The sequence below is a fragment of the Gobio gobio genome (genome assembly GCF_949357685.1).
Source record: "Gobio gobio genome assembly, chromosome: 11".
NCBI lineage: Eukaryota > Metazoa > Chordata > Actinopteri > Cypriniformes > Gobionidae > Gobio > Gobio gobio.
In genome coordinates, this window is record NC_137104.1 from 16238489 (window position 1) to 16252711 (window position 14223).

The 14223-nt window shown below is 36.3% G+C and overlaps 1 protein-coding gene across 4 annotated transcripts; it reads left to right on the plus strand.

Moving 5' to 3' along the window:
* The first annotated feature begins 1198 nt into the window (after nucleotides 1–1198).
* mtdha (metadherin a) lies at nucleotides 1199–11349 on the plus strand. 4 transcript variants are annotated; one of them, XM_079830017.1, is made up of 12 exons: nucleotides 1199–1696; nucleotides 2285–2437; nucleotides 3755–3839; nucleotides 3982–4146; nucleotides 4284–4331; nucleotides 5025–5192; nucleotides 5517–5594; nucleotides 5713–5796; nucleotides 6525–6646; nucleotides 8734–8835; nucleotides 8935–9049; nucleotides 9715–11349. In XM_079830017.1, exons 1-12 carry the CDS (start codon nucleotides 1346–1348, stop codon nucleotides 9780–9782), a joined length of 1539 nt encoding a protein of 512 aa, XP_079686143.1. In that variant the 5' UTR covers nucleotides 1199–1345; the 3' UTR covers nucleotides 9783–11349. The 4 variants fall into 4 exon arrangements, with proteins under 4 accessions (XP_079686143.1, XP_079686144.1, XP_079686145.1 ...); XM_079830018.1 differs by having other exon boundaries at nucleotides 3985–4146; XM_079830019.1 differs by having other exon boundaries at nucleotides 1276–1696; nucleotides 2288–2437.
* The last annotated feature ends 2874 nt before the right edge of the window (nucleotides 11350–14223 follow it).

Sequence of the window (14223 nt, forward strand, 5' to 3'; positions counted from 1 at the left end):
AGCAAATGGTTTTTAAAGACTTAAGTGTCTGGCTTTTAACAATGCTTATTTAGAATAATAATAATTTTGAATGACTTAGATATAATTTATGTAATTATTATACCCTTAATCAATTACACATGTATCGTTTTAGTTAATCAATCATTAATAGGCACATAGTTAAAATTTATATAAATAGACTATATAAAGGTCATACAAATAAGCTTTAAAATCAATAAATAAAGCTATAAAAATGACTACATGTGAGTTTAAATGTTCAATTATCTTTATCAACTAAACTAACTTCATAACTTTTACTTGCACTGACTAAATAAGATTTTTCTTAAAGTTGTCCACTTTCATTGACAGCTCTTTTCTTCTTCTTGTGTAAATTTGTTTAAATTCTTAATATTTTCAATCTTGTAATATTCTGCAGAAGAGAGAAATCAATTTCGCTGCTTCTCTCGTGAGAAGTAGATGTCAGTTTCACTGATCCACATTGTGTGATTGGCTGTTCACTAATGTCACAGCTAAATCCTAAACTCAGAATCAAAGCCTGAGTTGACAGAGAAAGCTGATGATCAGCATCATGGGACCAACAAAGCCTGAATAGATTGGTTTGGTTTTGTCAACTCGAAACTTATCCTGTAACCCTCAGTTTGTTAAACTATCATCATGGTACAGGGCAGGCCCCAGGTCTTATTCAGAACCGGTTTGATGTTTCGCCGTTGATTTATTATTAACTAACACTGGCCAAAATGACGTAAGACAAAGGTGTATGTACATAATTATATGTAAGACTTTCGGTTCCGTAAATTGTATCTCGAAAGTAATTCCGCCTCTTATTGACTGCGGAGCCAAATTCATCATGAATAATGACTCTTTTGAGTCGGTTCTTTTTAATGAATCATAACCATTTATGAATCTATGAATTACATTTATTTTACTATTTTTATTAATTTTTCTTTTCTTTTCTGTTGAAATCTGAAATGATCTCCATAATTTGGCAATAGGTATAATTTAAAAACACACAAAAAAAAACTTCCTTTTTAAATATTTCTTTCTCAAGAGTATTAGTAGTGGAACTGTGAACAGATAACTCATTCAAATAAACCAGAGACGGAACTCGAATCTTAACATTTCTTTCGATTCCCTTCTCGTTGATGTCCAAAAAATGCAGCGCCCTAATATGACGCTCAAAAGTGTTGTCTAGGTAGTCAGATCGATAGGTTTTGAGACAGCCATCATGTAAGAAAGCAAGAAATTCTAAAGCCACTCCCTCTGCCGTTCACTCACTGACTCTCTACCGCTGCCAGCAGCAGCTCATTATCCTTCTCTTCGTGCAGTTCTTGTCCGCCTGCTTAAAATGGACCAGGACTGGCGAACTTTAGCCACACAGCGAGCCGAATACGTGTCCGACCGTATCCGCGGGCTGCTGTCCTCCGGCCTGGATTTCCTCCGGGCCGAGCTGGGGGTTGATCTGGGGATAAAGCCGGAGAAGTATCCGTCGTGGCTGATTCTGAGCGCGGCGCTGATCGGGGTGATTGTGCTGGTGGTGCTCGCGGCCTGTGGACGGAGGAAGCGCCGAGCGGCCCCTGTTACTGTGAGCCCCACCACCGCCGCCGAGATCCCGGTCAAGACCGCCCTGCCACCGAAGACTGTGAAGACCGAGCCGACAGAACCGAAGAAGAAGAACAAAAAGAAAGCATCCGACAAGGTAAGCGGCCTGTGATCGTGATTTTCTAGTGACAACGGCTGTGCCTCAAAACCAAGACAGCTGGCCTCGTAGACAGTCCTTTTGGACACTTATGTGACACCGACATTTTTAGGTAACGTAGGCAGTTTACTGGTTTTTGAGATGCAGTCCCGTAAATCATATATGCAACTGACTTGAGTTTGTGGAGATTAGCACGAGTAACGTTAGCTACTAACGTGCTAACCTGTCAAAACCAGTGAAGAAACCGCTGTTGATATAAAAAGCTTTTCCCTATCAGAACTATTTCATTCTACATTGTTTATCGTTTCTTTTAGGATTAAATGACCAAAGCAGACGATTTTATGATATTACGAGTGTCGTGATATGAGTGACACGAAGGCGGTAGAAGAGCCACGTAGCACTGTAGACCTGACCGGTTAACTCACGCTCTCTAAAGTTTCGTTTTCGCTAAACACTACCTTTTGCGAGTCTGGCCCATATTGTGACAGTTTTCATGGCCTAAGGGGAGTTTTCAAGCACTGTCAGTTGATAGAGGAAGGAAATGTTGAGTTTGTCATAGTTTGCATTGTAACTGTCATGTGCTCGCAGCAGAAGGCCCAGGCGAATGGACAGACAGTAGCTGAACCTCAGCAGGAAATCAAAGTCACCGAGGAGAAAAAGAAACCATCTCCTCCACCAGCACCAGTACCAGTAACAACAGCAAAACCTCCAGCACCAGCACAGCCACCTGTTGATACAAAGGTTGTACCTCCTAGTATTCATTCTGGTTTCGTAGAGGAAGTGTAATGGGTTATGTTTATATATTTGTAGTAACAATAACTGTAGTTGTATTTAAGCCATTTTGGCAGCTACTTTAGTATAGGGTGGTTTTGCTCTTCTGAATGCAGTTTGGAGATATTTTTTGCTAACAACATCAAACATATTTATGCAATGATTTGTATGATGCAAACATTTATGCAGCACTTTGAGAAAATTAAATGCTTTGTTTATCTACATGTCATGTGATTATTAACTGACATCAGAAATCGGTGAACATGCAATATTTTGTCATCCCTGCACTGCAGACTTGCTTTCTGCTCGCAGATCTCTATGTATAGATTATAGATGTATGTGACCCTGGACTGCAAAACCAGTCATAAGGGTCAATTTCTTTTTTAAATATAGATTTATACATCATCTGAGAGCTGAATAAATAAGCTTTCCATTGATTTGTTAGGATAGGACAACATTTGGCCCGAGATACAACTACTTGAAAATCTGGAATCTGAGGGTGCAAAAAAGTCTAAATATTGAGAAAATCACCTTTTAAAGTTGTCCAAATGAAGTCCTCAACGCATATTACTACTAATTACATTTTTGATATATTGACGGTAGGAAATGTACAAAATATCTTCATGAAACATGATCTTTACTTAGTAAAATATTATTGGCATAAAAGAAAACTGGATAATTTTGACCCATACAGTGTATTGTTGGCTATAGCCACAAATATACCCGTGCGACTTATGACTGGTTTTGTGGTCCAGGGTCGCATATGATATTATCTATATTACAGTTAAGTTCTTCCACAGCGTTTCAAATTGATACACCCTTTCCAACATCCCAATGCTGAGTGTCCCGCTTGTAAATATGACTTTGCTTGTTTATTCATGTGCGCCAAGCTCGTAAATGCGATATTTCTTACTCCACTTGTAGGGCACATTAAAACTATTTGTATAGACTGTTTTGGAAAGTAACCGTTTGACTCTTTTGCTCAGTAGTGATATGAACGTTTGCATCAGCCTTGGTTCAGTCTGTAAACAGTGATTGAGAAAGGTCGGGTGTCAGTATCGGGCTGTAATTTGATAATGCAGATACAGCAAATGTAGGGTACATCCAGAGGGGAAACTATGTACTTTGTCCCAAGGCCTCAAACTTTAGACATAGCTTTTACAAGACCAAATAAGCATATTACGATATCTTATTGTGTACTTCGTATCTGTAAGTGTGAGAATAAGAAGATACTTTGTTTCTGACTTGTCAGGAAGTTCTAAATGAGTGTTTTTGGTTCCTGTGTAGACCAAGAAAAACAAGAAGAAACCAAAACCAGAGGTGAAGCAAACCCAAAATGTTTCCTCCACCGATGGCAAGGAACCTGATGAAGGTATGAAACTGGGCTACCAAACTGTAGTGGCAACTTGTTTGTTAGTAATTAGACTCAGAAGTTGAAATGCAAAATATCTTGCTTCAAATATATTCAAATGAGCTGCTTTGAGAAGATTCTTTTTCAGTATGACTGTGTTTAGCAGGTGCTTGGGAAACAAAGGTTAGTAATCGAGAGAAACGTCAGCAGCGCAAAAAAGAGAAGGGCCCTGGCGACAGCCCTGGGAGCCCTGAAGCTGGAGATCATGCCAGCCAGAAGGTGGAGCAACCTGCGGTTACAGCCACAGCTGGCATCAAGAAGAACAAAGGTTTGCATTTCCTCCGAGTCCTTTTTAGATTTTCTGAGCACATTTCTTTGCTGATGGCATTCGAGAAAATGTTAATAAACAACGGTTGCCTTTAAGACGCAAGCTAGTTTTAGTTGTTTTCCTTTGATTTATTGTAGAGTCATCACGTGCCAAGGCCGGGAAGGTTGATGCCGTCATAGCCCCAGGTAAAAAAAAAAACGTTTCATTTACAGATTATAGAATCTGTGAGCATTTCACATGTAGTGAAAATTTTATTAAATATGGTATAATATTTAAACGTAATATAACAGAGTTTTATTGTTATCTAAAATGATTCCCAGAATTGCTGTTATGGATTTTATCTAATTTATGAATGACAGAACTTTGATAGGGCATAGATTCCATGTACAATTTTATTCAGAAATTATGCATTCAATTGATCAAAAGTTACATTAACAACATTTATCACGTTACTACAGATTTCTATTTCAAATAAATGCTCTTCTTTTGAACTTTTTTTAAATTTATTTATCAAAAAATTCTGGAAAAAAATATAATGGTTTCTACAAAAAATAAGCAGGAAAAAAAATGTTTCTTGAGCACCAGATCATCTTCAGAATGATTTCTGAAGGATCATGTGACATTCAAAACTGGAGTAATGATGCTGAAAAATCAGCTTTGCCATCTCAGGATTACATTACATTTCAAAATATATTCAAAATGAAAGCAGTTCATTTAAATTGTAGTAGCATTTCACAACATTACCGTTTTACTGTATTTTTGATCAAACCAATGCATTCTTTCTTTCAAAAAAGAGACTTCTTTGAAAAACATTTTAGCAACCCTAAACTTTTGAACGGTGTCAGAATATACTTTACAAATATCACCTTTTTCTTTAGTGACGTCTAACTCGAATGATGTGAACTCTGTTAACGGTGGAGGGTGGACGGAGGTGCCTGTGAAGTCGACGCAAACAAGCGCTTTAAACAACGAGAAGTGGTCTGTTGGGAGAAAGCCCCTTGGGCACAAGATCCGCGATAACACCACCTGGAAACAAGAGCCAGAAGGTAACAGTTCACAGTTGTTTATGACCCTGCCTTGACGGGTTTATAGCGGTTACAGCTGCATTTGAAGGTTTTTAGCTTTCAGATGATTGTGACAGAGCTGGAGTTTGTTCTTTTGTATAGTAATAGATTAGATAGTAGTTCTAATGAAGTTCAATCCTTGGAGTTATTACACTTAATTATAATATAATATGTTTAGCATAGTTACAAGGCAATTATCACAGGACTTTTTTATGTTGGAAATTAGCAGGTAACTAAAATTATGTTTAAAGTTTTTAATTTTTACAGCTGCTGTGGATAAACATGCTGTTTTTTTGTTTTTTTTAGGGCCATGGACTGGTTTGGATAGAGTTAAGGCAGAACCAAACCCAGTGAACTTAACAATGCTTGGACTGAACCCATCAGGTACATGTAACCTTTTATTTTCACTAAGATGACATTTTTGTAAGGAGCAAATCACTTTGTCCTTGTATGCTAATAAACACTACAAACATGAATTATCTTTTCTCATGTATTTTCACAGGTGGGGAGACTCGGACTAAAACAAACATTGAAATAGGGCAATGGGACAATCTGCCCACTACTGCCAATGAATGGTCCAGCTTCAGTAAGATCAACACTTATTTAGACTCAGAAATGAGACCCAGCATTTTCTTGATCAACATTTTAATCCAAAATTTCAATTTGGAATCAGTAAGCTTTGTTTAAAAAAAAAAAAAATGCCAAGGCTGTAGTCTTCAGTGTCACATGATCCTTCAGAAATCATTCTAACATGCTGATTTGGTGCTCAAGAAACGAAGCTTATTATCAGTGTTGAAAACAGTTGTGCTGCCTAATATTTTAATATAATATAATAATATTTTAACAGATTTTTTTTTTCCAGGATTCTTTGGTATATAGAAAGTTCAAACAGCATTAGAAATCTTGGTAACACTTTACAACAAAGTTTCATTAGTTAATGTATTCACGAACATGAACTAACCATGCAAAATACATTTGTTACTGTGTTTGTTAATCGTTTTTAACATTAGTTAATAAAAATACAGCTGTTCATTGTTTGTTCATGTTAGTTTACAGTGCATTAATAACGTTAACAAATGCAACTTTTGATTATAATAGTTTATTAGTAAATGTTAAAATTGACATTAACAAATGCTGTAGAAGTGCAGTTCATTATTAGTTCATGATGATAACTAATGAAACCTTATAGTAAAGTGTTACTGAAATCTTGAGAAATGTTATTTGTCCTTGCGGAATAAAAGTATTCATTTAAAAGAAACCAAGAAAAGAAAAAAAAAGATTATTAACATTTTCATTGTCTGTGTATGATTTCAGATGGTTTTTCCTCTGTGGACCCGAGCTCAGACTGGAACGCTCCAACTGAGATGTGGGGGAATTTTGAGCCCAAAGTTGATGCTCCTGCTTTGAAAGAGATTCCAGTTTCCAAGCCACTTGGGGTATAAAAAAAACACTGTTATAATTAGGGGTGTTCAGCGGAGCCAATATTTGTATGTGTATCTGTAACAATATCAAAATGATTCGTATCTATATTCAGATAAAACCCGAAGACAGTGGGTGGGGTTTTAACTAGAAGTTTGTAAATTTAAGACCGTTTAAAATGTAATTCTGCAGTGCAGTTGTGCTTCAGACTACCCTCTTCGGGGACGTTTCCAGATATCGATAAAGAAACATTTAAATATCTTCTAATTATAATACAACATTTTTTCTTCAAAGAAACTTTATGTAGGAGTTGGGCTATATAAAATGGCTGATTAGAGAACATGGAAATTGAACGAAAATATTCAGTGGTTGAAAATAGAGTTGTTCCGATACTAGTATCGGAAATATCACCGATACCGGAATTTGCCAGAATTTGTTGTGGTATCGGCGAGTACTTGAACCCATGTACCGATCCGATACCATTTTCTTAAACAAGACCTAGTCCTAGTTATTATGACCCCAAGCTTTGCCTAACCGCTGCACGGTTCTTCTTTGCTGCTCAGAATGCATTGCAAACACAGGACACAGCTAAACAAACTAAACAGCCCCCTGTTTAGAGCAACGAAGAAGAAGAAATGAAAACGCGTTTGTTTTACTGTCTATGGTTAGCAGTATGTCCGCTGTTTAGCAGTATTTTGTCTCTGTGTGGATGGCGGGCTCCCGCGCGCACACACACACACACTAGCTCGCTATCTTTGTAATCTCTGCCGTGTGTCACTATCTGGGGCAACCTCCCCCAGTTTCTCTACGTCCATATTCACAGTCTATGGTCACTATATGAGGACACGAATGCATAAACTGTCACTTCATGAAAATTTACAGTTTCATTTGAGAAAACTGTCATATAATGAACACAGACACTGAAATATCTTCACGGCAACCCGTCAAAATAAAAGTTCGGTTTAATTTTTTTTAAATTGACAGAATATATTAGGCTACTGTTGTACAGTAGATTTAGCTAATAATAATACGTCTCTACTACTAATAATAATGCCTAGATGGTTGCTTATTTTTCACTTGTTTTGTTGTAAAGAGATTATTTTCTGATTAATATATAATTTTTTATATTCCTACATTTATTTGTTGCACAGTTTTTTATACAGTCATATTGTAAAACTAAAATACCTTTTTCAGTTTGCAGTGTTAGATTTGTGGCTGCATTTGAAGTTCTTTTTCGCTTAAGAAAAATAAATAATATTACTGTCTAGGGCTGCAACTAACCATTATTTTAATAATCGATTAATCTGTCAATTATTTCTTCGATTAATCGATGAATTGGATAACATTTTTTTTTATTTCCAATCCTTTATTCAAGAAAATAACTGATCTTCAGAATCTAAGCTAAGTGCTATTAAAATGTCACCGCGCGTCAGAGCGATTAAGTGCACGCACTGAGACGAGAGAGGTATGTATCAACTCGTCTTAGTTAAGGGAATACCGGTAACATAGTTTAATATGAAAAAACGGTGGAGTATCCCTTTAAGACAAAACCTGCTATGTTTGGTAGGATACTCGCCAAAGGGGGCCGTTTTTGTGTGACTTTGTTCGTTCAAGCGCAGAACTTGTAAATGACTCGTCATATTATGCAAACGGCACTCGCATTGAACAAAGTTTAGGGGAAGCCAGAATGCGTATCCATTGACAGAAACATACATTAGCATAACTCTGTCTGTCTGTTTTATGCGTACCATGAAACCATATTAGATGTATATGCCTCAGATTTGAGTTGAACCGCGGTGCAAGTGCATGCCGAACCTTGGGTGGAGAACAGTTAATTCGTTTTTTCTTTTCTTCTTTTTTTTTTTACTGAGAACCGTTACACCCCTACTAGTATCTTGGTTGATATTATTCTTGGCATAGCTGGTTTCTGAGAGACTAATGTGGATTGGATGTTTTTTACTATTCGGTAGAATTAATTATTAGTCTTGAAGCCATTATCTGTGCCTTTTCGATTAAGGCATTCGGCTTTGGGCACATCCCTAGTTATAATTTTAGTTATAAGCTACTTTTAGTAGATCTTACTAAATATTAGTTCTGGTTGCAGGAATCAAATGATGACAAGGACCAGGCGGATCCTGCAGGAGGTGGGAAATCTAAGAGACGAAAGAAAAAGAAGAGACCAGAGGAAGAAGGTTCAACCGCTGAGGTAAAAATTACGTTTTAATACACTGAGAATCGGCACATTAAACACCAACAGTGTGTGAATTCTGCATGACGGACCAAATTGTATCTGCCCCTTAACCAGGTGACTCAAGAAGGTTCTGCACCTGCAGAGAAGAGTGTGAATGTCAAGCTTCATCCTCCTCATGTTCCAAAGGATGAGGGATCCAAGCAAAACATCCCTCCACAGTCGTCTTCAAGTGAGTAAATCACAGATGAATTGGTGAATCTAGAGAGAATGTTTGTTTATAGACGGCCGATTATGCTTGTTTACATTTCCATTTTTTTAGTGTGTGATGTTGCTGTTTACAAAGCACAAAGTCCACTCTAAAGAGAGTTATTCTCTATATCAGTAAACACTGTTTCTGAACTCACTGAAACGCCTCAATTGCAGTCTTGAGTTTTCTTCCGGGAATATGTATGACACAAACTTAAAGCATTGACAAACCACAATACACTGGTCCAGCTGACTAATTGTACTTTTCGGAAGGAGGGGCTTCATAGAGAATGGAACTAAAGAGTTTGTGAAATATTATTTTTTTAAAATTTTTTACACATTTCAAGCATGAAAACATTCTATCTAGTAGACCCCAAAATCAAGACTTTGTAAAAGGAAATATGAATGCATTTGACCACATACAGGTCCAAAAGTCTGAGACCAGTATTGATGTTTTTATTATGCATCCCAACCTTATTACAGAGTATATTATCAGCATGGTTATGTGGGTATAATAGTGAATTTAAAAATTTTAGTTCCATTTCAGAATATTGTTTGTATCCACACTACTCTCACCTCTCCCTTTCTCACCTTTTGTATAATACTATAAAATGTGTGATCGTCGTATGTTTATTTTTGCTCCCACAGAGAAATCTGATCAGAATTGGGAACCACCGAAGCAAGTTCAGAAGAAAAAGGCCAGGAGAGAAACATGAACTGTGAATAACATCCAGAATAGCTTATGCAAATAGATTGTTTATGCAATAATTCCACAGTACAGATTTTTATACTGATTAAGTTTACTGTGCTTTAAAAAAAAAAATCCAAAATAGAAACAAAACTGAGTTGGAAGAACTCAGCCAAAAAAAAGAAAGAAAACTATAGAGAAAAGGTGAGCAGTCCGTGGGCTGGAACACTACTTATGTGCACTATTACGCTACACTGAGGTTTGTTAATATCAGACATGCTTTCAGTGGAGCCGAACATTCATGATGATTATTTTCCAACAGCTACTAAACTGATTTTGAACTTGGAAGGTTGAAATCATTTGGGAAATCTGCTTTCTTTCCATCTATTACTGTTCCCGTGGCACTTAAGTACTGCTGAATTCCACTTTGCCGTCCAGCAGATTCTGAAGTGTTGCAGTTACTGTTAGAAGCCACAAAGAGGCGCTGTGAGCCGGCGTCTCCTCCAGCAGTACTTCTGTGAGGTGAATTGCTGTGATCCTCTAGATCGCTGTGGTGGAAAACCAGAGAACGGTTCTATTACAGAGAAGTTTTTTAATGCTAAACCTATTTTCTTAGAGCTTTTCTTCCGTCCTGAGTATATATATTTTACCCATGTAAGTGGGTATGTGGATCTTGGAGAAGTTTAGAGTTCCAACTCTTCCCTTTTTAATCAACTACTAGTTGACTCTAATGCTTTATTTCCTGCAAACTACAGTAGAAAAAGCCACGCCATATGTATAGAACTATAAGGGCTTTTTTTTCTATGGTAATACTCTTTGTAATTGCACTGTGCTGAAGGTTGTAAAATACCATGTGTATTTACTTTTTGTTTTCTTGCACAATGTGAACATAACATTTTTGTTCATGTTTGTTTTGACTGAGTAAGTTAGTAGGTTTATGTGATTTTGATTGGGAAAGTTGATGATGATTAGCGCAGCTTTAATTCCATGACACTAAAACAGTACCAGTATCAGGAATCTGTTGCCTTAATCTATACTTAGTAGTGTATGCTTTGTTCTCTTCCTCATTTTCAAGTCTTTTTAGCAGGTTTGGGGTTAACTTTCCTTCCAGATTTGATTCTTGTCAGTGTTGCACTTGCATGAACTTAACCATTTAAATAGTGATGAACAACGTCCTGATTCTCTGTCCACTCGTGCAAGTACCACTCACTGTAAATAGGCTTAAATGAATGATGATGATGATGACGATGATGATGATGATGAATGGATGTGGGGGGTGGGAGTGGGAGGGTGGGGTTAAAATGCTTATTCATATTTGGGTTGACTTAGTGGTGTTTTGCCCATGGTCGTTTTGTAAATTTCAGTAGATCATGTGTTTCTGAGGCACTCTGGACTAGCATCGGATGCCTGCCTTAGTTTATCATTCTAGAGGTTACTCAAACAATGTATTTCTACAAATTTATGGATTTAAGAATGATCATGTTTACTTAAGTCAATGCAATATTTCTATGTTGATTTGTTAAATAAAAGAAGATTGCTATTTGAGCTTATAGCTGTTGATTTATTAAATAAAAGAAAATGCTGTTTTGGCTCAGAGCTTTTCGTGTAGAGTATTAAGCCCTAAAGTTTATTTATTTTATTGTGTAAATGTTATATTTAAGAGACTTAAAGGGTTAGTTCACCCAAAATTGAACATTCTGTCATTAATTATTTACCCTCATGTCGTTCGACACCCGTAAGACCTCCGTTCATCTTCGGAACACAAATTTTAGTTGAAATCCGATGTCTCAGAAAGGCCTCCATTGGCACACTGCACTTTACACTCTCAAGACCCATAAAAGGTACTAAAGACGCCGTTACAAAGTCCATCTCACTACAGTGGTTCTACAATAACTTTATGAAGTGACGAGAATAGTTTGCGTGCAAAAAAAACCCCCTAAATAACGACTTATATAGTGATGACCGATTTCAAAACACAGCATCATGAAGCTTCGATTTGTTATGAATCAGTGAGTCGATTCAGCGGTTTAGATCGCCAAAGTCACGTGATTACAGCAGTTTGGCGGTTTGACACGCGATACGAATCATGATCCGACTATATATCTAAATATCTTCATTTGTGTTCCGAAGATGAACGGAGGTCTGACGGGTGTCGAACGACATGAGGGTGAGTAATTAATGACTGAATTTTCATTTTTGGGTGAACTAACCCTTTAAGATTATAGTTGATTATAGTTTAAAAGTGTCTTATCTGCTTAAAAAAAACCTACTGCACAATCATAATATTTGTTTGCGGATTTGCAGTTAGTCCTTTTATTTGAATTGTTAATCCGTCTGTACACTGCAAACACAACACATTGTGTCTTTATTTATCCATCAATATTTGGGTTGACAACATTTCTAACTGCAATTTTACGCCATTTTGCTGCATGGCAAGCACTGGCATTTAAAGGTACACTATGTAACTTCTTTGGTCAAAACGATACATCATCAGTCCTGCTAAAACGTGTTTTTGTCTTACCCAGGGGGTTATTCCAGAAAGCATGGTTAAAGGGTTAGTTCACCCAAAAATGAAAGTTCTGTCATCCTTTACTCACCCTCAAGTTGTTCCAAACCTGTATGAGTTTCTTTGTTCTGTTCTTTCTTAACAGGTGTGCCTTAGGCTGGCCACTCTAAAATGTGCGGATTTACTGTATTGGGGGACAAGTTTTGATCTTAAATTGCCAGCTTTAGTTTAAATGGTGCTATAATATTAATGTAATAAATATAGATTTGGTTTTCCATGGTTTTGGTTCCAAATAAACAGAATTGAACACCCCTATTAATGGGTATAGCTACACTAACATCTTCAGATAGTCAATTTAAGATAATTTCCATCCAAACTATAGCCCAGTAGTGTTTGTTTCATGAGCAATAGGATAATCTCTCCCTTTTTTAGTCATGAGAAATAACCATTTTCTTCCGCACAGTCACGCAGAGCTGAAGCACAAACAAAACAATATGTTCTTCTGCAAAAATACATGCAGTTTTGTTTTGTAAAGTAAGGCGTACACAGTGTACCTTCAAAGAAATGCCATTATTTTTTAATCCTTATTATTTTATTGTTTTTATATATATTTTTTTTCTAATGTAACAAAAGCACATGCTAAAGTTATACTAGACAATATATTGTTTTGTTTTTTTTCTAGATTTTGCAGCATCCTGACAGTGTAGTCTCGTGTCACGTGTATGAGACTGACCTTTCCTGCCTGTTTCTCATTTCATTTGGCACAATAATCCTTTTCCATTGATTTGTTGGGATTCTTTTTTAGCAAACATCCTTTGTGGTAGTCATGCTACTGTTGTTAAAACCTGACAACGAAATACACCGTAATGAGATTCATTAGTTAATAAGGTATTTGCTAATTAATAAGTTAATTATATGGGTTATCTGTATTTAAGGCCCTTTTCAAATATTTGTTTGGTTACAATAAATTCTACATGCTCACAACAGCTGTATTTATGTGATACAGTAAATTGTGGGATATTAAAACATATTTTTACAATTTAAAATAACTGGTTTTGATTTGGATATATTTTCAAATGTAATTTATTCCTTTGATGCGAAGCTGAATTTTCAGCATCATTACTCCAGTCTTCAGTGTCACATGATCCTTCAGAAATCATAATATGCTGCATGATTTGCTGCTCAATAAACATTTCTTATTATTATCAATGTTGAAAATACTTGTGCATGTAAATATTTTAGTTGAAACTGTGATAATTTCTCTCCCAAATTATTTTATGAATAGAAAGATCAAAACAACAGCATTTATTTGAAAAAGAAAAATTGTTTGTAACATTATAAATGTCTTTACTGTTTCTTTTGATCAATTTAAAGTGTGTTTGTTTAATTAATTTGTATTTATTTATTTTTTCTAAATAATTATATTTTAATTTATTTTTTTATTTTTAGTCTTTACAAAAAAATCTTACTGACCCCAAACCTTTGAATGGTAGTGTAATAATTTTTATAAAAAATATATATATATATACAAACTACAAAAAATAGACAAAAAAAAACGAATTAATAAACAAACACAACAAAACTTAACTTTGTATGTTTGCCTAAAGAACGCTGCTTGGGTATATATAAAAAAATATATTTAAAAAGTCCTATATTTGTACATGACCAAGTGAGTGTGAAAGGTCCCCATGTAAACTGTTGATTTGCTGCTGTTAAACTTTCTTACTTTGGCTGAGAGCTGTAAATCTCCTGATGCGATGATGAAGCTGCCGCCCACAGAGGCTTAGCGGACACACACACACACACACACACACACACACACACACACACACACACACACACACACACACACACACACCTCATTGGTTTGGGCCATCTGCTCTCCTCCTCTGTCAAGCATGCCCTATCCTTATCAACACTGGATCCCTTCATATAATCTCACTGGAGATTATGAACACTTTTG